Genomic DNA, 22,901 nt, shown 5'->3' with positions numbered 1-22,901 from the left:
CTATTCCTAAACACACTATGATACCACTTGCCTTCACTCAGTGGACCAAAACCTCCTTAGGACAAGATCTGGCTTATTCATATCCATCCACTAGTCTCAGCCTGACATACAATAGGTTCTAAACACATAGTGAATGCAAAAAAGGATGGTATTTCAAGCAATGAAAACTAGATTAGCAAAGATGATGAAAAGCTTGGAGAAAAGAATGGCTTGTGATTAAGGGTGTAGCTAGGTGGGAGAGCACTTACCTAGAATGTATAAGGCTCTGGGTTTGATCCCAACACCACCAACCCCTCGCCCCCCAAAAAAAGTTTACAAAAAGGAATGGTTTAGCTGATGTGGTGCTACAGACCTGTAATCTCAGCACTCAGGAGGCTGAGGCAGGAGGATCACTGTGCGTTCAAGGCCAGCCTGGAATACATAGAGATCCTTTCTGAAAAAAATGAAAAAGAAAAGGAAATTTGTTTAGATCACAGTATGGAGGAGAATAGGAGGAGACAAAATGAAAAGGTCTCTCAGATAAAGTTTTATTGCCTTTTTTTTTTCCCTTTAGACAAGGCCAGGGTCTCCTCAAACTTGGAATCTTCCCACCTCAGCCTTCCAAGTCCTGGAATTATACCGGCTTTTGGGGACTTGGAAATGAAAAGGGAAAAAATGGACAAATTTTGGCAAGCAGTAATTTGGGTAAGAAGAGGTTTTTTGTGTGTTTTTCTTAATTATTTTTTCAGCAAAAGTTTTTGAACAGGGAGTCAGAGGGTGAAAAATACATAAATTGAGTTTAAAACCATCAGTCTCTCTGATACAGACGCTTGGTCTTCTGTTCATGCTCAGTGTGCCTCCTCCTCCTCGCCTATCCATCACGCACTCACCTGCAGGCCCCCGCAGCAGCTCGCCCCTTCCTTTACCTGCTCCTCGGCTGAGCAAGGGGAAAGCACAGGGGCTGCTCGCTCTGCTCTGCCGACGACACAGGGTCCCAGCTCTGTCTTTCCTGTCCTTTGCCTGGGACTGGGACACAGGTCAGAGTTTGCCGAAGCTGGCTGGCAAGCAGCTGGGTGGTGCCAGGGAGGGCCTATGCAGTGCCAGGTGGTACCGTGGGTGCCACGCTGAGCCTGTAACCCTGATAACCTGCTGCCTGCGCATACACCTGCCCCGCGCTCCACCCCTACCCAGGCCTTGATATGGGGAGGGGGCACAGGGCCAGGCAGACCAGTGGGACTTTGGTTCCACCGCTACAAAAGGGCATTCTGTGAGTCAGGCAGCTCCCCTCAAGGCTTGCTCCTCCCCTGCCCTGCTCCTGTTTCCAATGCGGTGCTGCACGTACAGCCCGTGCACACCGTGTCTTGGGACTGCCTAGTCAGCCGCATGGCTTCCCTGTGCTCCAGCCCCGGGCTCCCTCTGTTGATTTCAGCCCCTACTGTGCAGCTGCTGCTTTTCCTGCTGCTCTTGGCGCCTTCCCATCCTCAGAGCCTGACCTGGATGCAGGGGGATCCCTCCGTGGAAGGAGACTCATCTGGAGAAAATGACCCTCTGCGTGAGGAGGAGCTTCCCAGTGAAGAGGATCCACCTGACATTCATCCTAAGCCAAGAGAGGAGGAGGACTCCCTGAGGTCAGAAGATCTATCCACTGTCAAGTCTCCGGAGGACACTCAAGGACACCAGAGTAGTGGCCACAAGGACAAAAAAGGCAAGTGGTCACCATTCCCCAACTAGGCTCCAGAAGTCCACGCCTGCCTCCACTTCTCACACCCTTGTGCGGGAAGTGGTCGGTCCTTCAGGGAAGGAGCATGCACAGTATTCTAACAGTGGCCCCTCCAGGTGCCCCAGGCCATTAGAATCTTCCCGCCTTTCACACACAGGAGACAGACGCCAGGAGGGAAGGGGCGGGGGGGGGGGTGGGGGACAAGTAGAAGAACTGGGAAAGGGGCAGGGAGGAGACAAGAGAAGAATACTGTGGATGGAAAGAGCGAGAGGGAGAAAGAGGACATGGGAGAGAAAAAAGAGCGTAAAAGGAAAAGGCTGGGGAGGAGCGCGGCTACTAGAGGACGGGCAGCGAACGCCTGTGGAGGTCGCCTCATCTTCGTCTGCGGCAAGGAGAGTGAGACAAGGAGGAAGGGGTCACCGGCGGATGGCCCTGGGATCCTGACTTCCAAGCCAAGAACTCTGGGAAAGAAGGTGGACACTAGAAAGACAGGGAGATGAGTGGGGACAGGAAAGCCGTCCGCGGATTTTGCAGACTGAGGCACCCACTCGCTCCCCAGAGCCTGGGCAGTCGGCTGCACACCGCAGGTCCGGGGCCAGCAGCGCCGTGCGCCCCGCTGTGGGGTTCTGCGGGTTGCCGTCCGCCGTGCTTTGCACCTGGCCTGCTCCAGGCATTTCCGTCGCCGGTTGTGCCCCAGTAAAACAGGAGTTTGCGAGACTCCGTGTGAGAGGGGATCTCTGGACCCCTCTCTCACGCGCGCGTCCCTGGAGAGAGCCTGGGCTCTAAGACTGATCTCTGGTCGGGCGTGGTGGCTCACGCCTGTAATCCCAGCACTCGGGAGGTTGAGGCAGGAGGATCGTTGCGAGTTCGAGACCAGCCTGGGCTACAAAGTGAGCTCAAGGCCAGCCTGAACTGCATAGCGAGACACTGTCTCAAAAAAAGACAACAACAAAAAAAAAAAAAAAAAAAAAAAAAAGACTGACCTGGTCATCTTTCGCACGCAGGGGATGGTCACGATCATTGGCGCTACGGAGGTAAGACACCCCGCCCTGGACAGACCCAACTCGGCCCGCACGGTCCCAGCTCTGCTACTGGGCGCTCCCGCCCCCGCCCACCCTGGTTTCCAGTTCCCGCTCGAAGCCTCCTGACTCCACCCCTCGTTTGTCTGTTTTTTTTTTTTTTAATGTGGGTTTGCTAAAAGCTCCAGACCTTATTAGGCTTGTTCACCACACCCCCTCATCTAGGCAGCCCGTCCTGGCCCCAGGTGTCCCCTGCCTGCGCCGGCCGCTTCCAGTCCCCCGTAGACATTCGCCCCGAGCTCACCGCCTTCCGCCAGGCCCTGGGGCCGGTCCAGCTCCTGGGCTTTGAACTTCAGCCTCGCCCGGAGCTGCGCCTGCGCAATAATGGTCACACTGGTGAGGGGGCCTGGGCTCAGAGCTTGTGCCCAGAGCCTAGACTGTCTGGGGAGGGGCGGCCGCGGTGGTGCCAGGGGCAGAGGTGGGCACGCAGGGTGGCGCGCGGACTGCTAATGAGCCGCTCCCCACGTAGTGCAGCTGAGTCTGCCACCCGGGCTAGAGATGGCTCTGGGTCCCGGCCGGGAGTACCGAGCTCAGCAGTTGCATCTGCACTGGGGCACTTCGGATCGCCCGGGCTCAGAGCACACTGTTGACGGCCACCGTTTTCCAGCGGAGGTGAGCTCCCAGTGCTCCGGGCAGGGCCACAGGGGTGTAGCCAGAGATAAAGCCGCACGCTGACCCATGCATCCTCTCCAGATCCACGTGGTTCACCTCAACACAGCGTTCTCCAAAGTTGAGGCAGCCTTGGGACGCCCAGGAGGCCTTGCTGTGTTGGCTGCCTTTCTGCAGGTATCAGACCTGAACACTCCATTCCCTGCTTCCCCAGGGATTCGGTGTAACCTCGTCTTCATCCATTCACTAGTTCATTCAACACTCACAGCGAGCCAGACACTGGACCACAGAAGGGGTTCTGAGGCACTCACAGCCAGTACAGGAAGCTGGCATGATAGATAGAAGGATGCAGTGAAAATGGTGGTCTCAGAGGAAGAGAGACTTGCAGTCTTCACTAGTGGGAAAAAAAAACATTCTATCCAAAGAGAACAGAATGCACAAGGACTCAGAACAGGGCTCATCCGGAGAATAGCAGTGCCAGAAACTGGACATCAGGAGGAGTAACTTCTCAATTGCTCCTGTGACCCAGTGTTTCTCCTTGAGTTGCAGTGGTCAGTGATCTCTTTGGACCTGAACGGATCAAGGCCAGTAAATGAATGGATTAGGTACTTGCTAAGCTCATTCAATAATGCCAAGCTCATAGCAAAAGTTCAGAGAAGTACCTCAGAAATATGTCAGGACTCAGCTCCAGAGTCAAACCCATGTGCTGGCTGAGGAGGCAGGAGGATCACTGTAGGTTTGAGGCCAGCCTGGACTACAAAGTGAGTTCAAAGCCAGCCTGCACTGTGTAGTGAAACCCTATTTCAAAAACAAAAACACAGGGGCTGGGGATTTAGCTCAGTGGCTGAAGTGCTTGGCTGGTAAGTTCAAGAGTTCAATTCTTGGTTAAAAAAACAAAACAAACAAACAAACAAACAAAAAACCCAAAGACAAAAACATGAGTTTAAATGCAGAAGCAACATAAAAACATATAGTATACTATGGGTTTTTGTGGGGGCACCATAGTATCAATGATCAAGACTATAAAAGTTAAAAGAATCAGATCATTGAGGGCCTAGTATCGAGTAAAGTAGTTCCTTCCTCCTCCTCTTCTCCTTTCCCTAGTTTGCCATCAAAAATCAGTCTACTAAGCTTGTTAGTTTACAGAGTAACAAAGGTAACAGACTCTGAGCAACAAAGTTTATGTTCCTCCAGCATCTTCAGAGGTGACTGTGGGACATCCACGCCACATTCCGGCCTCCAGCCACAGGCAGCAGTCTGTCTTGCACTGTCACCTCTCTTTCCCCCTTCCCAGGAGGGCCCAGAAGAAAACAGTGCTTATGAGCAGTTGCTGTCACGGCTGGACGAGATCACAGAGGAAGGTCAGTTTGTCCATCTGGCCACTGTCTTCTGTACCAGTGGTGGTGAACCTATGGCACGTGTGTGATTTTCTTTTAAGACAAAAGATGTTAATGTAGAGTTGTTTTTTTCAAAATTAAAAGCTCAGTATGCAGGTTTAATTGTAGTGTTAGCACTTTGCAATTAATAAGTGGGTTTTGTTTTTTGTTTTGTTTTGGGAACCAGGAATCAAACTCAGGACCTCCTGCTTACTGGCCAGGCACTGTGCCAATAAGTGGGCTTTGGGTTGCAGTTTGGCACTTAATCTCTACATTTTGCCATCATGGTTCTATGCCCTAGTGCCTAAAGACTTGCCCTCAAGAGCCTCAGATCTCAAGGTGGAGGTGGAAGTGGGCGGAGCTGTCAATAGTCCCTGATTTTGATAATAACTGAAATGGACTACAGGCTAACAGGCACCAGCTCACCACTGCCTACAGCCTTGATGGTTCAAAACTAAAGAGAAACCAAAGTCACAGCACTTCACACACACACACACACACACACACACACACACACACCCCACACACACCACACACACACACCACACACACACACACACACACACCACACACACACACCACACACACCCCACACACACACCACACACACACACACACCACACACACAGAACCAAAAAGTGTGCTTGGACCTTCTGGCACTGGGTGTGTCAAGCCCAGTGTTTTCTGAGAATTATTTCTTATTCATAAATATCAGTATTTTAAATTGACAAATACTTTTTTGTTGGAAATCTTTCCCATCTTAATTGCTCTGGGTCTTTTGTTTTGTTTTGTTTTTCCCTTTTTGTGACCTCACTTTGTAGTGCAGGCTGGCCTTGAACTTACTATGTAGCTCAGGCTGGCCTCAAATTCTCTGTGCTGGGGCTGGGGATTTAGCTCAGCAGCATAAGCGCCTGCCTCGAAAGCAGGCAGTCGTGAGTTCGATCCCTGGTACCAGTAAAAACGAAAAAGCCAAAAAAAAAAAAAAAAAAAAAAAAATTCTCTGTGCTCTTCCTGCCTTGGCCTTCTGAAAACTAAGATTATAGGTGTGTGCCACCATACCTGGTACTCTTGGTCATTTTAAACCTTATGCTATTTAGGGTTTTTTTTTTGCTAAACCAAAGGGAACTCTGCCTTTGGATTTTTTTTTTTTTTTTCCTGTCTTTTTGAGGCAGGGTTTCACTATATAGTTCTGGCTGACCTTGAACTCACTTTGTAGCCCAGGCTGGCCTTGAACTTCAGAGACTTTCCTTCCTCTGCCTCTGGAGTGCTGGGATTACAGGTGTGTGCTGCCACACCTGGCTCTTGCCTTTGGAATTTTTTTTATAGTTACAAATATTAAATGTATTTGTAAGTTTCTTTTTTTTTTTTTTTTTTTCGTTTTTATTGGTACCAGGGATCAAACTCACAACTGCCTACTTGCAAGGCAGGCGCTTATGCCGCTGAGCTAAATCCCCAGCCCCAATGTATTTGTAAGTTATTCAACTGTTTTTTAAAAAAAATTTTTTTTTGAGACAAGGTTTCACTACACATCTCAGGCTGGCTTCAGACTCACTTTATAGCCCACGCTGGCCATAAGCTCACAGCCATCTTTCTGCCTTAGCCTCCCAAATGCTGGGGCCACAGGCATGTGCACCACAGCCAGCCTTCAACCCATTTTTCTTCCCCTACCACTTGCTGGAATGAAACCCAGGACCTCAAGCCTTGCTAGGCAAGTATTCTACCATTGAACTGAATATTCCTAACCCCAGTTTTCCTTGTTAACGAATTCTGGGCTTAACTCAGTGGCCCAGCACACTGTGATGCTGTGTAAAAAGAGTGAAGACTCAGAGAGAGGATTTAAAGGATGCTTTCCTCACTCTGAGGTCTCCCCCAAGTCCAGATCACTTCCTTTGGAGCTGCATCTTCCACAGTAAGGGGAAGGGACCACACTGTGTGAAGGAGTGTTCACAGACAGTTAAACCAGCTCTGGGAGGCAAAAACTGAATCTCTATACTCCATACTCAGAGCTTCCAGAAAAAGCAGTCTTGCTGGGCTCACAGGTCCTTTCCACAGGCTCAGAGACTTGGATCCCAGGACTGGATGTATCTGCCCTACTGCCCTCTGATCTCAGCCGCTACTTTCAATATGAGGGATCCCTGACCACCCCCCCATGTACACAGGGGGTCATCTGGACTGTGTTCAACCAGACAGTGAAGTTAAGTGCTAGGCAGGTAAGGCTGGGCCAGGGTGTCAACCTGGCGGGTGTAGGGGTAGGACATCTGGGATGAGTTAAGATCACCTAGAATTCATGGAAGGGGTGAGGGAGGTGGAAGCAAAGCCCTGAGATGCTAGTTGTGGCCCTTTGGTTCCCTTTTAAGCCATGAGCCCACCTGTACTCACCTGTTGCTATTCCTAGATCCACACCCTCTCTAGCTCCCTGTGGGGCCCTGGCGATTCCCGGCTGCAGTTGAATTTCCGAGCCACACAGCCTCTGAACGGAAGAATGATTGAAGCCTCCTTCCCTGCTGAAGTGCCCAGCAGCCCTGAGCCAGGTGCAGCTCTCTCTGGAGTCCTAGATTGCTTTGTCCCCGCTCCCCACAGGCCCCTCCTCTTTGCATATTTATTTTTTGCCACTGGTGATCCCAGTCCTTGGCTCTAATGTCTTCTTTTTCTCTTCAGTCCACATGAGCTCCTGCTTAGCCACTGGTGAGTCTGTCCCTGATGTCAGACACCCTCAGCATCACTCCGCCCCCAGGACTGATTAGCACCCTTTTTCTATAGAACTCAGTGGTCCCCAATGTGATAGTTAATCAGAATGAAGCTCCAGAAACCTAGCATCCCCTCCCCAAGTAACCCTTTATCTAGCCATGAGGAAGGAAAGTGGTATCTTAGTCCCCATGTCACCCCTTGGGCTGGCCTCTTCCGGAAACTGAAACCCTGGGGCTCCTGAGAACTCAGGGCAAGGCTGGGTACCCAGACTTGAGGGGACCTGTGGGACACTCCCTGAGGCCACCCCTTTCCTCCCAGGGGACATCTTGGCCCTAGTTTTTGGCCTTCTCTTTGCTGCCACCAGCGTTGCCTTCCTGGTGCAGATGCGGCAGCAGCACAGGTAATGTACTGACCCTCTCCCTCCAGAGCCCCACCCACCTGCTTTGTGAAGTCCTGGCTTCGTGCAAATTATAAGCAAGGTCACCCCGGCCAGTTTTCTGACTCCAGTTCCTTATTGTATAAACACAGAAGTGCGACCCAAAAAGGTGTTAGCTACAGCCCAGCAGAGATGGCGGAGACTGGAGCCTAGAGACTCAGAACTCGCATGTGCAGAGAAACCACCCAGTGGAATCTGAGGGACACACAATCACACAGTTCCTTTTAAACCTTCAGTTTTTCCATCATTTTTGTTCTTTTAAACCACTCCAATAGGACCTTGTATTGCAAAAGCAAGTTTCAACTGAACTCCCAGATTTTCTTTTTTTTTGGTCTTTTTGCTTTTTATCGGTACTGGGGATCGAACTCACGGCTGCCTCTTGCAAGGCAGGTGCTTATGCCGCTGAGGTAAATCCCCAGCCCCCAGATTTTTTTTTTTAAACATTCTAAACAAGGTGTGGTGGTGTGTGCCAGTAACCCCAGCACCCTCAGGCTGAGCGAGGCAAGAGGATCGAAAGTTTGAGCCTTGCCCAGGCAATTTAGAAAGAACCTATCTTGAATTTTGTTTTTTAAAGTATTTTTAGACCCGGAGATTTAGCTCAGCTGCACAGCACTTGCCCCGCAAATGTGAGGCTGAGTTTGATATCCAGTACAAAAAAAATTTTTTTTTAATTTTAAAGAATTAGGAGATTGCTCAGTGCAAAGGCCATGGGTTTAATCTCCAGTGCCTAAATAAATAATTCTAGTAAAATATGTGTAAGTCACCTTTGTTTCTCAAATCAGGACTGGTTACATTTTAACTGGAACTCTAATATCCCTTTTGCAACTGTAACAAGTCACTGCTCAGTAGTAATGCAAATACACCCGCAGTGCTGGTTGAGCTGAAGGGCTGTCAGTGGGCTGGTCAGGACTCTCGAGGCAGAGCACTTCCTTGCCTTTTTCAGATCTCAGAAGCTACCTGCACCCCTGGAGGTCCCTTTCTCACCACTGCAGTCTTGCCTCCGTTTACCCCTCTCACCTTTGACCTTCCGGCCTCCTACTTGTAAGGACCCTTGGGACTACATGGGCCTGCCAGCAGCCTAGGATAATCTCCCCACCTCAGGTCCTTTGCAGTCAGAGACAAACAGGATTAGAATGTGGACATTTACAGAGGACAGGTATTATTCTGCTCACCACAGCTTTCCAGGAGGCGGCGGTGTGGCAGGTACTGTTACAGTGACTGTGTATGTGGTGTGGTGTTGGGAAGGCTACAGATGCTAGATTTAAAATCACACTGAGGCTCTGACCCTGTTAGAGGGAAATCTGTCTCTGCCTGCACTTTTGCCTTTAGCATGTAATGCTGGGCCCCTCTGCCTGCTGAATAGGGCAGTGCTGCAGATGGCAGCTCCGCTGCCTTGCAGACTAAAAGCCAGAACATTCCCCAGCCCATTCAAGCTTCTCTGCTTCACGTTGCCTCTTCAAACTCACCATCACTAAGCCTGGTGGGGTTCACTGAGAGTCCCATCTCAGAAGGGGTCCTTCCAATTCCACTGGCAACCAAAGAAAGGCTTAAAGGGCCCCCGGATGTAACATCAGCTTTATTGTGTTGGGGCAGCAACTATACCCCGGCTGGGGGCAGTCAGGCAGCCCTCACAGGTTGTTGAGCTCCAGCAGAGTCTGGTCCAGGGTCTGGTGAATCTCCACATTCTCCTCCTTGGCACTGGCCAAGGTCTCTGTGAGGGAAGCAGCAGGTGAGGCGGGGAGGGGACACAGGAAAAAGCAGCAAGGGAGGGGCACGGGAACGAGGGACTCAGGGAAGACACAAGAAGGCATGGACAGGGGACAGCAACATGGAAACAGCATGGGCCAGGAGGGACACAGGCCTCAGGAGACAGCACGGGCAGTAACAAAGGGACAGATGGACCAGGACAGAGATGGATGGTTCGTTAAGGCCTTGGGGGTCACGTGTGGGGGGTGGGGAGGCCTACACCATAAAGCAATTTATCCTCCTTCTCTAGAAGGGTTAGGAAAGTTGGAAAAGGAAGGAAAGACAAAAAGCTGAGCCAGAAAAGGTGAAGGCCGGACAGAACGGAGGCAGAAGACAGACCTGCAGGGGCAGGAGAGGCCCTGCTGCTGACATCCAGCGCTTTCCCAAGCTTCCTTCTGCTCCTTCTCGACACCCCTGCCCCTCCCTTGTGCTTTGTCATCCTGTTTCCCTTCCAGTCTTTGTTACACACCAGACCCCCAGCTAGGTCCTCCAGGGTCAGTGACCAGAGCGCTCAACAGGGTCACGCATGCCCACATGCAGCAGTGAGTCAGACAGCGACAGACTGGCAGTGCCATGCAGAGGGGTCTTGGTGGGGGCCAGCATGTCGGGGGTGGCTTGGTGTGGGGGGGCATCAGGAAGAGCCAAGGTCTCGGGAGTGAACCAGTGCAATGCGGCAGGGAGGAAGTGTTCTCTTGGGGGGCAGGAAAACAGCATGGAGACCGAGTTCAGAGTTTATTAAGCAGCAGAGAGTGGAGAGGGCAGCAGGTGGAAGGGGCAGTGGGTGGAGAAAGATGAAGCCAGTGCCGGGGTGGGTGGTGGGAGTGACAGCGGCTCTCCCTAGGCTGAGCCAGCCTGGCTGGGCAGTGCCGCCAGGTCTCGCCCTCCTGCCTGCCCCTTTCCCAGAGAATGGAAAGAGGAAGAGATAAGAGGCGGCCACACTGGTGCGGGCTCAGAGGGAGGTGATGTCGTTGAGTGCGTTGTCCAGCTCCTCACTGATAGCCTTGTACTTCATCTTCTGTGCATAGACCTCATCTGGAGTGGCCGAGGGGGAGCGAGGTGGGGGTGTGGGGAGAGGGATTGCGGGGAAAAGGAGAGGAAAGAGGGATGGTGATGAAAGAAAAAAGAATCAGAGCAAGGTAGACTGCGTGAGGAAAGTCAGAGAACAGGCCAGACAGCTGCCATGACTCCCTTCTTCCCTTTTTCTTCCCCTGTCTCTTTTGTCTTTCTCTGTACAACTTTTCCCCCCTCAGAGTATCTGCTTCTCCCAGAATCCTGTGGGCACCGTGCTCCAGACAGGCTCCAGGGGAAGGGAGGCTAACTTGACCAGAAAGGTCTAAAGTCCAAAAGTGAAGATAAATTTAGTGCTTGACAGAAGGCCAGAAGCAAGAGATGTAGGAATCCTAAGCATTAAAGTGCTATGGAAAAGGCGGAAAGAAAAGGCGACCTTAGGTACAACAACACTGCTGATAACACCGAGGACCACAGAGAGCAAATATCTGCATGTTTGTTTCCCCCAAATGTAGCTTGGTGGAAAATGTTATCGTCTATTAACGTAGTCACACAGTAGCAGACAGTAAATAGAGTAACTATTCAATAAAGAAGTTTCGGGGCTGGGGGTTTAGCTCAGCGGCATAAGCACCTGCCTTGCAAGCCGGCGGTCGTGAGTTTGATCCCCAGTACCAATAAAAAAAAAAAAAAAAAGTTTCTGTGATGATTCTGTTGTGTTGCACTGGGAGAAAGCTTCTGTTAAGTCAGTGCTATACCAAGCACTGATCTGAAGGCCAGCATCATCAGCATTGGCAGGGAGCTGGGTAGAACAGATTTATTACCCCAAGTCAGTTATTATGCTGGGTAGAGCCCAGGAAGTTGGGACTTTTTTTAAAACTCAGAGTCTCTTGTTCTCTACCAATGAGCTCTACCCTTCCCCAAGAGCCTGTTCTTATAACTCAGGTGATTCTCCTGTGTTCTGAGGTCTGAGATGCACTGGAGTTGATGGACAGCCACCAGAGCTTGTGGAGTTCGGGGTGCACCGACTCCAGTTTACCAGTGGCAGATTCTGTGGGGTGTGAAGATGTGACAGGGGCACACTTTTTACCTTCCAGGTCATCAATGGTTTTCTCCAACTTTGCTACGGATCTTTCAGCAAACTCTGCTCGAGTCTCAGCCTGGGAATAAAAATGGGTTGGGAGACATAACAAGGAATCAGGGCCACCCAGAGAGCCTCAGTGAAGTCACCTGACCCCCACAATTCCCAGCCACAGTCTGGTGGGAACAAGGGTGGCTTGAGGGCAGCCTGGGAACTGGAAGAGAGCTCTCACCTCCTTCAGCTTCTCCTCTAGCAGTTTGATCTCCTCTTCGTATTTGTCCTCTTTGGTGGAATACTTTTAGGGACATACACAGACCATCAGTAAATCCCTTGCCTGAATCCTCCACTTCTCCACTGAGACCCTCGACCCCTGCTGACCTTGCCTCCTCCGTGGATCGCCCAGCCCTCCCTGCCTGGCCCTCACCTCCCTCCCCTGTAGGACCCCGTCCTCACTGCCCTTCTACCCCCGCTACCTTGTCTGCTTGGGCCTCCAGGGATTTCAAGTTGTTGGTAACAATTTTCAGCTCCTCCTCTAGGTCCCCACATTTACTGCAGGGGTGTGTGGCAGGGTGGGTGTGAGGACACAGTGAGGAGAGAGAGTGGGGATGGTACAGTGGGGAGGGCGGAGGAGAGAAGAGAAGAGCAAAGTGATAAGCGTGACAGCAGGCAGAGGTCAAAAGCCCCAGGCCCTCCCCGACCCTGGCAGGAGACAGAGAGCAGCCTGAGATGCTGAAACTGAGGGGGAGGTGAGCTGAGAAAAGGCACCGTGGCCCAGAAAGGTGCGGAGAGGTGACTACCTCCTCCTCTGAGGCCATCAGGGACTTGAGGGCCTGGTCCATGGTTCGAAGTTCCTCCTCCAGCTGCCTGGCTCGGCTGGGGGCAGCAGGCAGAGGTCAGATGACAGGACCTGTCCCTGTAGCCATGGGCCTTGGAAACTGCCTTCCCTCATGCAAGCCACCCCAGAGGACCCTTACCTCTCGGCTACCTCAGCTCTCTCTTCTGAGCGCTCCAGCTCTCCCTCTAGAATCACCAGCTTCCTGGCCACCTGGAAGGAAGCGGGAGAGAGGACATCAGTGGTGACTGAGGGTGTGAGGCTTGGGAGCAGGAAGGAAGTGAGACAGGGCCGTTACCTCCTCATATTTGCGGTCTGAGTCCTCAGCAATGTGCTTGGCCTCCTTCAGCTGCATCTCTTGTAGCTCCATCTTCTCCTCATCCTTCATGGCCCTGTTCTCAATCACCTTCATTCCTCTGACAGGCAGAAAGAGGGACAAGTATGAGAGGTCACCACAGCAAAGCCAAGCTCCTGCTCCCACCCTGCCTACCCCTTGCCCTGGCCCCCTGCCCACCTCTCGCTCTCATCAGCTGCCTTCTCGGCCTCCTCCAGCTTTTGCAGGGCCGTAGCAAGGCGTTCCTGGGCACGGTCCAGCTCTTCCTCTACCAGCTGAATGCGGCGGTTCAGGGAGGCTACATCGGCCTCAGCCTATGGGCCAGAGGTCAGAGGTCAGAAAGACTTTGTCTGGCTTGAATGAGAAGGGGCTTCAGAGTATGGCTAAGATTCTTCTAAGAAACTAGGTGTCCTGGTTTTTAATATTCAATGTTTTTTCTTTCAACTGACCATTTTCTGCTTAGATTCTGTGCTCTAGCCAAGCACATGCACTTCTTCACAAGCTCCGCTTCCCTGGTGCCACACCCTTCTGGCACTATGCATGGTTAGTCTTCCAACGGTTACCCCTCTATCCCCTTTAGGAGCATCCTAAACGCTGAGAACATGTCTGAGGTAGTCCTGATTCTCCATGGCAGAGCCTGGTCCAAGTAAGGGGCTGGGGAATAATCAGGCCAACCAGACTCCACTGTGAGTAAAAACAGCCAATCACAACATCAAGCTGATGTCATCAGGTGCCAGGGAGACTCCCAGCAAGGGACTCAGGCGGCAAACCAGCGTTGCTCATAGGAGACAGCTTAGGCCAGTGATGGTGAACTTTTAGAGACTGAGTGCCCAAACTGCAACCAAAAACCCACTTATTTATCACAAAGTACCAACACTGCAATTAAACCTGAATACTGAGGTTTTAGTTTAGAAAAACTTACATACTCGACTCGCATGCCACCAGAGGGTGCTCTGCACAGGTTCACCACCACTAGCCTGCCTTATGCTGGGGAAGCAAAATCTTGGAGGTTTTCAAGAGGATCCACAAAAACTGAGGATATGGAGAAAGAGATAAAAATGACCTGCCCATAAAGGAACTAAGCAAATCAGGGTCCCCTAAAGGAAAATGAGAGCAGAGATGCAGTCTGGTGGCAAGAGCACAGGGCCTGAGCAGACTATTATCCTGGGCCATGGTTCAGCCACTCATCACTCGTGTGATCTTGGCACATGAGGCTCCTTTTCTCTAAATCTGACTTAATAATCCTAATTTACAGGACAATTCAAAGACAATTCAGTGCTTCTAATAATCAACAGAGCCTTCTTTTGTTTCCCAGCATATTAAAAAAAATAATCAACAGAGCCATCTGAGAGGCTCATAAAACTAAACAGATTTAAATCCACTGACGTGAGATCTCCAGTGTAAGGGCTTGGGAATCTTCTTTTTTTTTTTAAATCTGAACAATTCTGATAACACACCAAATTAGGGAAATAGCAAAACATTCTGTAGGGAACACTGGGACACACTGATCACACGAGGACAGAGGAAGAAAACCAGGACCTGGGTGACACTGCAGGGCAGGAAAACACAGTTCCATATATAGATGGTGAATTACAGCTTGTCGGCCAGGTGCTGAAGGCACCTGGAGCTTGGCCACCTCGAATGGCAAGAGCATGTCATGGGCACTAGGCCCAGTGACTCAGTGTGGAAAGATTCTGCGAACAGCACTGTGTTGAGAAGAACAACTCTGAGAGACACTGGAGGACTACTTTAGAAAGATGAGACTCTGTAAAAGGCAAACTATCTTTGTGGGGTCATATAAACGACTACAGTTTGGGAAGTCTTGGGGTCCTCATCATGAGGCTAACATTTGCCATTTCCTGTTCTTCAAGCTCTTTGAAGCTATGGATCCTGGTTACTCTTTAAGCACAGGATAGGTACTACTGTACACACTGGACTAAAGGGAAGCAAGAGAGGAGAAACTGAGGTAAGTTCACTGCTGTTCTCAAGGTCACTCAGTAAGTTTAGGCAGCATTTCCTGTCTACTTCTGGCAGCTTCTCCAGCTCTGTCCCTATGCCTTAAGCCCCCACTCAGCTCCTTGGGTTTCTAGTCCTGCCTCCAGCTGCACTGGGCCTTGGTTATTTATAGAGTGTCAGATGCCCAGGGTCTCTTTGCTGGCAGCTGCAGGTCAGTTCCCTCCCCAGTGCCAGGGCTGGTAGAGAACCCAAATCTGAGGTCAAAGAAGCCCAACCCTCAGGGATTAAGGAACCTAGAGAATGGTCAACACAAACAGGGATGCCATCGCTGAGGTTCAGACCACGGTTTAAGTGAGTCCTCACATACGCTCTAACCACAGGACCATCTTACGTGTTAAAAAGTATCCTGGGTGGAAGGCAGAGAATCTGAAAGCACCATATCCAAAGTCATAAAGACAGTCTCCTACCATAGGGTGGGGGCTGGGAATGGCAAGAAATGGGGAAATCTGGTTAGGGTGTGAGGCAAGGAGAGAAATCTGAGAGGGAGCAGATCCTGCCAAGGTGGCTACTGTGGCATTTGTGGCCCTGTCCCTCTGCCCCTGGCCTGGAGCTGACAGCTTAATGAGGGTAAATGAGAGCAGGGAGAACCTGAGCTGTGGCCACAGGGCACAGCAGGGCTGCTGAAGCCAGAGGTCAAGGCCAGGGAATTTCTAATGGCCCTTAGGGGAATAAATCAAGTCAGGGCCCAAGTTTGGGTCAGTCTCCTTCCTCCTGCCCTCTAGCACCACCCCTCCCCCCTGCAGCAGTAGTGTCCAGGGAGGATTGAGATGGATGTAAATTCTCACCCCCCACCCCCACAATGACTCACTGCTTGATCACTGTACATTCTAAGAGCTGGAACCAAGTGGAATTGTTAGGCTAAATCCTGGAGGGAAATGGTAGGTGGTTTTGATTTACCCACAGTCTTGGATTATTCGTGTAAACTAGCCCTAGCCAGGGCTAAGGAGAGGAATTCTGTCCTGGTACTGGGGAGATCTAAGTTCCCTTTATGCCTTCATCCCCATGAGGCCTAGGGCCTCTCACCAGTGCACTAACAACCTCCCAAGTCCCCCAAGTCCACACTCACATCGGTGGCCTTCTTTTCAGCCTGCTCCAGTTTCTCCTGAGCATCTTTCACTGCTTCAGAATACTTTTCCACCTCGTCCTCAGTCCCCTTCAGCTTCTTCTGAAGGCCCTGCTGCTCTTCCTCCAGCTGGGGGAGAGGTGAGGGAGGGCATAGTTCAGTGAGGGGTGCTGGGGGAAGCCAGCAAGAGTAGAGAGTGGATGTCAAGCCCCAGGGCCAGGATCCAGTACTGCCCTGCAAGGGCAGGAATGGAAATCGGGGCGACCTGGGCTCCCCAGGCTGGGGTGGCTGAGATGAAGAATGTGGGCCCTGCTAGTTCCCTGAGGGTCTGGTTAAAGCAAGGCCCTCACACTTGGTGGGAAAGGGCCCAGTGGAAGGGCTCACTCCACCTTGGGGAGGCTGCCCCAGGCTCTGGGCCCCCACCTGTTTGCAGCGGTCCTCCGCTTGCTTCTTGTCAGCTTCGGCCTGCTCGGCACGGTCGATGGCATTCTCCTTGTCCAGCTTCAGCATCTGCATCTTCTTCTTGATGGCGTCCATGGCTGCGGTGGAGGTGGGCCGGCTGGCAGGAGGTGAGGATGGGGTGCCGAGGCTGGCTTCGAAGAATGGAGCGCGGGTCCCAGCTGAGAAGGACCTGGCAGCTCTGGGATGTCCCAGGCGCGCGGAGGCCTAAAAGGCTGGGAGGGACCGGGCGGAGCTGGCGAGCAGGACCCTCCCCCACCGCGGCCCAAACCTTGTAGGGGCAGGAGGACAGCCCGGCCGGGGGGCGCGGCCGGCCCCGCGCCCACGCCCTGGGTCCGCCTCCCTCCCGGTCCCCCTCCCGCGGGGCCGTGGGGGGGGGGACCTCACAGCACCGGCTTTGGGGCTGCCGGGGCCTTGGCGCTGCAGGGGGCCGGGGGCCCTGGGGCTGGGGGCTCCGCGTGCTGAGTGACAGCGAGGCTCAGCGGCAGCTGCACCTGGGGCTCCTGGGGCTATTTCAGGGCGTGAGCTCACGGCAGCTGCCCAGGCACAGGGACCCGCGTGCCTCCCCCCTTCAGCTGTGGCAGCCGCTGCCCCTAATTTAGAAGTTTCCTGTAAATCCCCCCCGGATTAAATGTCTTTAGGGAGGCGGGGCGCCTGTGCGCCTCGAGTGACTTAGTTTACCTCGAGTCCCAGACTGCAGGCTTGCGTTACTCACATGCTGGCTGTGGCAGCAGAGCTCAGGGAAACTGAGGCAGAAGGGGGCCAGAGGTCGCTTCTGCAGAAGTGGAGCGTGGCCCACCCCCACCCCCACCCCCATCCCCCGGCGCCCGGCCCCGCCCCCACGTGTCCCGCATAGTTTCCACGCGGCCGCGGCCGGGACAGGGCGCCCGCCCCGCCCCCTCCCACCCGGGACGCGCCCCTCCCTCTCCCAGCGGACCCCGCTCTCTTCCCTAGTGGGCCAACTTTACGCCGAAATTTCTTTTCTGCCCTTTTTTGGGCTGTTTCCCCGTGGGAAGGCGGAGCTGGGCGGGACGAGGCGAGGCCCAAGAGAGACGGGGCTGCGGGGCGTGCGAGCGGCAGGGAGCGGCCGGCGTCTACGCGGGACGGGACGGGGCGGGGCGCGGTGGGGAGGCAGTCTGCGTCTATGCGGGACGGGGTGGGAACTGGGGGCAGCCTGCGTCTATGCAAGACGGGGTGGGGGCTGGGGACAGCCAGAGTCTACGCAGGACGGGGCGGGACGGGGCGGGGCGGGGAGGCAGCCTGTGTCTACGCGGGGCGGCGCGGCGCGGCGGGGGCGGAGCGCAGGCCGTTTGCTCTGGCGTTCACCTGGGTGGGGTGCGAGCTGGGCGGGTGCGAAAGGGCGCCCCTGGAGGCGCGGGCCAGCTCCGACCAGTCCTGCAGTGCTCGCTCCAGAGCAGCGGGGGTGCAACCTCAGACTTGGAGAAAGACGAAGGTTCCTCATCCGCGCAGCGGCCTCCTAGATGCGGGGTGGTGAGGTGGGTTAAGACTCCTTCCCGTTAGAGCGCTTTCCTCGTCCACTGAGTCCTGGAGTTCTGCGCCCTACACACTAGTCCCACAAACTAGGCGAAATCGGCTCTGGGCTTGATTTGCACGCACAGCTCCATTAAACGTCCTGAGACTTGCGTTATCTGGTTCCCTAATTCATTTATTCATTTAACTTGCTTTCGACATTATCAAAGGTGTTTGTAAAAAATTGGTGAGAATAAGATCTGAAATCCTCCAGAGCCCTTCAGGGAAGGGAGGAAAGCACCCTCCTGCTTTGAAGATTTAAGAAAGTCCACATTTCTCTTTCTCTTTTGAGACAAGGTCTCACTTTGTGGTGCAGGCTGGCCTCAAACTCTCTGCAGTACTCCTACCTCAGCCTCCTGAGTGCTGTGATTACAGGTGTATGCCATCATGCACAGCTCATGTTTCTTAATATGGTTATGAAAATCGTCATTGGGGGCCCCTACCGACTTCCCTTATCTTCATCTCCTTTCATTCTCAACTGTACCTCCATATTTAGACTTGTACCTCATGCTACATTCATATTGAAATGCATATATTGTATTTTTCTGTGCCCCTCCCTAAAATGACCTTCCCCCCAGGTTGATGCTTGGTGAGCTTTAAGACTTATATCAAGTGTCAGCTTTTCTGGGAAGCCTTCTCTGGCCACTTCCTGTCAGTCCAATAGGTGCTTGTTTTGGGGCAGGTTACCTGTGATCTCATTGTAGTCCAGCACTGGGCCTTTTGTGCTGTGTATCCTTGCAGAATGAGCATTATCAGTTATGAATCCCAATTCCTAGCACAGTACCAGGGGTAAAGTGGCACTTGATAAACACTTGGCACATGAGGTCTTTACATACCAGTTTCCAGAGCAGAAATAACACAGTGGGGGTTTGAGGAACTCATGATGGAGTAATGAACGCCTCAGACTTTTTAGGCTAAGAAACTTGTACACTTAAACTTTTTTTTTTTTTTTTTTTGGAAGAGTCTTACTACATAGTTCAAGCTGGCCTTGAACTCATTTTGTGTAGCTCAGGCTGGTCTCAAACAGTGAGCTTCCTGCCTCAGCCTCTGAGAGGTCTGTATGCCACTACACCCAGCAACTCTTATTAAAGTGGGTTTTATCTATCAATACTTAGATTAAAATGGAAACAAAATTTTAAAACATTCATTAAAATAACAAAAACCCATTACACATTAACCATGTAAAATACGTGACATTTTCAATTAAAAAGGTAACTAGCCAGACATGGTAGAGAGTGCCTGTATCCCCAGCACTCAGAGACTGAGACAGGATTACTATGAGTTTAAGGTCAGAATGAATTTAAGAGTAATAAGGGGCTGGGGATTTAGCTCAGCGGCATACGCGCCTGCCTTGCAAGCAGGCAGTCGTGAGTTCGATCCCTGGTACCGATAAAAACGAAAAAGACAAAAAAAAAATTTAAGAGTAATATCCTGTCTTATAAAAACAAAACAAGCCAGGTGTAGTGGCGCACTCCTGTAATCCCAGCACTCAGGAGGCTGAGGCAGGTGGCTCTTGCAAGTTCCAGACCAGCTTGGGTTACAAAGTGAGCCCAAGGCCAGCCTGAACCACATAGTGAGACCCTGTCTCAAAAAAGACAAAAATAAATAAATAAAAGGCCTATGTGTGGTGGCACGTGTTTGTAAGCTTGGCATTTGGGAAGCTGAGGCAGGAGGATTGCTGTGCATTTGAGATCAGCCTAGGCTGCTTAGTGAGTTCAAGGTCAGCCTACACTACATAGTGAGACCCTGACTCAAACCAACCAACCAAACAACAAATGAAAAAACCTAAAACAAAAATCACATTGTTTCTCCCCAGATTAGTGAAGAGTATGGCAATTATTTTACATTTTTAAAAATCTCTTCAATAATTGGTTTAATAAAGGGTAACAACTCTCAAAATCAGCACTCTGCTGATTCGCCTCACAAGGAGGTTGCTAAGTCACTAAGTTGCCCACCGTGGGTTCAAATTCAGCCTAGCCACTGTGTTCTCTCTTGCATGGTGGCTGCCCTCATGCTGTAGGGGGCACTTCTTTTCCTATCTCAAGCTTGTTCTGCAGAGCCTACTTCTTTTCCTACCTTTAATAAAACTTTGCTACTGTTAAAAAAATAAGTAAACAAACTTACAGGCCTCTTTCCACAGCCTCCCAGAGTGCGGAGGTTACTCATGTGCACAATGACAATTTTGTAATGTCATGCATGGGTGATTTGGAAAATACTGATTCCCTGGGTCATGTAGAACCCTCAAATGTTGACAGATTTCATTATACTATACCTTATTGAAAAGTCAAATTCCTAGGGCCAGGGATTTAACTCAGTGGTTCAAGTGCCTTTCTGGTAAGCATGAAGTTGTGAGTTCGATCCCTGGTACCAAAAAACAAAAAAACCAAAAAAATGTAACAGCATGATTGGTTTTTACCAAAATCTTCAAATTTTGGCAAACCTCATTATAGCAAACAAATTTTCCAGAATTTGAATTTTCATTTCAGTGTTTATCTGGTATTATAAACAATAAACCCTGTCAGTTTTTTCTCCTACAGTGACTTTTCCTTTTTGAGAAAAGCCCTGTCAGCTCTAACTTTGAGAACCACAGTCTGTCATTTATTCTTTCAAATGACATGAAAAAGAGCAGAAGCCAAGCCTTGGGACATACACTTGTGACCCCAGAATTTGGGAGGTTGAGGCAAGAATTATGAGTTTGAGGCTAGCTTTCACTGTGTAACAAGACTGTAAAAGCTTACAACTCCAAGGATGGTCCCAGTGCTTTTTCTCAGGAAGACTGTCAGCTTGCTATGCACTGAAGTGCTTTGTGTGTATTTCCCAGTTCATCAGATAATTGAAAAGACTTTCTACTCAAGGGCTAACTTCATAGTTAATCATTTTTATTATTTCATCAAATGTCCCCCCTCCCACAGTATTAGGAATTGGACCCTGGCCTTTTGCACTGAACTACATTTCTATCCCTTTTTCATTTTTTTAAATTTTGAGGCAGGGTCTCAGTCATCAGATTGCCTAGTGTGGGCCTACACTTGCGATCCTCCTGCCTGAGTGTTGGAATTACAGGTGTGTACTATCTGACACTTAGTTCTTTTTTTTTTTTGTCTTTTTTTTTTTTTTCATTTTTATTGGTACCAGGGATCAAACTCACAACTGCCTGCTTGCAAGGCAGGTACTTATGCCACTGAGCTAAATCCCCAAGCCCCTATGACATTTAATTCTTAAATTGCTAATGGTGGTGGGAAGAACATGATTTGTAGTCTAGAGCCACTGCCTTGATTTTTGCATATCTATCATCTTTATAAGTTATCCAAGTGGGACTTAAATTTGTGATCTGCCTGCCTCAGCCTCCCAAAACGTTGGAATTACAGCATATGCCACTCTGCCTGTTTACCCAGTATTTTTGCACTATTAGCTGAGTGCTGACACTGAAAAAGGAAATGAATATCTTAATAGTATGAAATAAATTTGATCTCTGGACCGTTGAAAGGGATTTGGGACCCCCCCAGGGGGTCTGAGGGCTACATTTGAAGATCTGGTGATGTAGTCTCTTTCCAGCAGGCCTCCCAAGTGTCATTAGTGAGAAATCTGTGATTGTCACAAACCCTGTGGACATGGCAGGGAAGCAGCAGCAGAGCAGGCAGCTGGTCTGGGTGCATGGCTGAGGAGTTGAGTCTGGACTACCACAGGTCAGGCAGGTCACAGCAGGGATTTGGTTTCCAAGGAACTCAACTCACGATGCCATGACATTGAATCTGGGGCTCGGGGTGCACACTAGGGCTGCGGTCTGTGTGTCAGATGTGATAATACACATCCACTTCCCAGTGCTGACCACAGGCATGGCTCCATAAACACCGAGTGAATCACAGGTGACAAGAACGATGTGAGGAAATTGGTACTGTCACCAATTGGCGGCCCCAGGGAGGATAAGGATTCCCATTGACTTTAAGAAGGCTGTGCTGGGGACTGGGGATTTAGCTCAGTAGCATAAGCACCTGCCTTGCAAGCAAGTGGTCATGAGTTTGATCCCCAATACGCAAATGGTCATGAGTTTGATCCCCAATACATAAGAGAAACAAAAAAAGAAGGCTGTGCTGTATTCTTCTGCAGGGCTAAGGACTGAACCCTGGGCCTTGTGCATGCTAGCCTAGCACTCCCCACTGAGCCACACCCCCAGCTCTCCATCCAGAGGTGGGAGTATTAGGTGCTGAGTAGTAGCAGAAAGGAGGGTTGTGTTCCACTTGGAAGGAGTACTGAGGAGGTAATACACTGTGTGCAGGGTTGGCTAAATAATCATGTACAAAAATAGGGACCAACCAGGACTTCCAGACTTTACACAGAAAGGGTGCAAGGTAGGGGCTGGGGATTTAGCTCAGCGGCATAAGTGCCTGCCTTGCAAGCAGGCAGTCTTGAGTTTGATCGCCGGTACCAATAAAAAGGAAAAAGACCAAAAAAAATAAATAAATAAAAATAAAAAAAAAGGGTACAAGGAAGAATGCAGAAGGAAGTGTCAGAACACAGCACCTACCTCCTGTGCCACCTCCCTCCACAGAAACCTCAAACAGCCTGCATCTGCAACAGTGGGACAGTGATCCCAGCACTCCCCTAGCCACTAGGGGAGCCTACTAGCCTCACACCTGGGTCATGGTCCCCTCTTCTGGTCTGTTCCAGACTAGCAGGCCCCATCCCCTTCATAGGTGGTACCATTTGAGATAGCTCCAGGCTGGCTTTTTGCTTGCTAACTGCTTGAACCAATTCTGCTACCACATTCTCTCTTTTTTTTTTTTTGTCTTTTTCCTTTTTAAGGGTACCGGGGATCGAACTCACGACTGCCTGCTTGCAAGGCAGGTGCTTATGCCACTGAGCTAAACCTCCAGGCCCTATCACAGTTCTCTTAAGCTCTGACTTTTATTATTTTACATAGGCTTATTTTTAGCAAAGCTGTTTGTTTGTG

At 50.9% G+C, this 22,901-nt stretch overlaps 2 protein-coding genes and 1 long non-coding RNA gene across 6 annotated transcripts; 1 reads left to right on the top strand and 2 right to left on the bottom strand.

The window, feature by feature from the left end:
- Positions 1–536: 536 nt before the first annotated feature.
- LOC134470646 (uncharacterized) lies at positions 537–4,215 on the bottom strand. Its single transcript, XR_010039652.1, has 4 exons — positions 4,050–4,215; positions 2,909–3,957; positions 1,473–1,576; positions 537–632 (listed from the first exon to the last, which is right to left on the bottom strand). It is a non-coding gene; the product is annotated as an uncharacterized LOC134470646 (long non-coding RNA).
- On the top strand, positions 1,223–9,747 carry Ca9 (carbonic anhydrase 9). Its single transcript, XM_013153429.3, has 11 exons — positions 1,223–1,684; positions 2,704–2,733; positions 2,944–3,114; positions 3,248–3,390; positions 3,472–3,564; positions 4,682–4,748; positions 6,816–6,973; positions 7,159–7,294; positions 7,422–7,448; positions 7,770–7,851; positions 7,980–9,747. Exons 1-11 carry the CDS (start codon positions 1,363–1,365, stop codon positions 8,038–8,040), a joined length of 1,290 nt encoding a protein of 429 aa, XP_013008883.1. The 5' UTR covers positions 1,223–1,362; the 3' UTR covers positions 8,041–9,747.
- Positions 9,444–16,658, bottom strand: Tpm2 (tropomyosin 2). 4 transcript variants are annotated; one of them, XM_003470857.4, is made up of 9 exons: positions 16,388–16,658; positions 15,968–16,093; positions 13,066–13,199; positions 12,850–12,967; positions 12,694–12,764; positions 12,517–12,592; positions 11,952–12,014; positions 11,729–11,798; positions 9,444–9,598 (listed from the first exon to the last, which is right to left on the bottom strand). In XM_003470857.4, the coding sequence occupies exons 1-9, from the start codon at positions 16,499–16,501 to the stop codon at positions 9,516–9,518; spliced, it is 855 nt and encodes a 284-aa protein (XP_003470905.1). In that variant the 5' UTR covers positions 16,502–16,658; the 3' UTR covers positions 9,444–9,515. The 4 variants fall into 4 exon arrangements, with proteins under 4 accessions (XP_003470905.1, XP_003470904.1, XP_003470906.1 ...); XM_003470856.5 differs by lacking the exon at positions 12,517–12,592 and adding an exon at positions 12,193–12,268 and having other exon boundaries at positions 16,388–16,655; XM_003470858.5 differs by lacking the exon at positions 9,444–9,598 and adding an exon at positions 10,353–10,665 and having other exon boundaries at positions 16,388–16,653.
- Positions 16,659–22,901: the final 6,243 nt, after the last annotated feature.

This window comes from Cavia porcellus, unplaced genomic scaffold, assembly GCF_034190915.1.
Source record: "Cavia porcellus strain 051 isolate PalLab524CR breed Dunkin Hartley unplaced genomic scaffold, mCavPor4.1 scaffold_1, whole genome shotgun sequence".
Taxonomy (NCBI): domain Eukaryota; kingdom Metazoa; phylum Chordata; class Mammalia; order Rodentia; family Caviidae; genus Cavia; species Cavia porcellus.
This window is presented reverse-complemented; position numbering and strand designations above follow the sequence as displayed.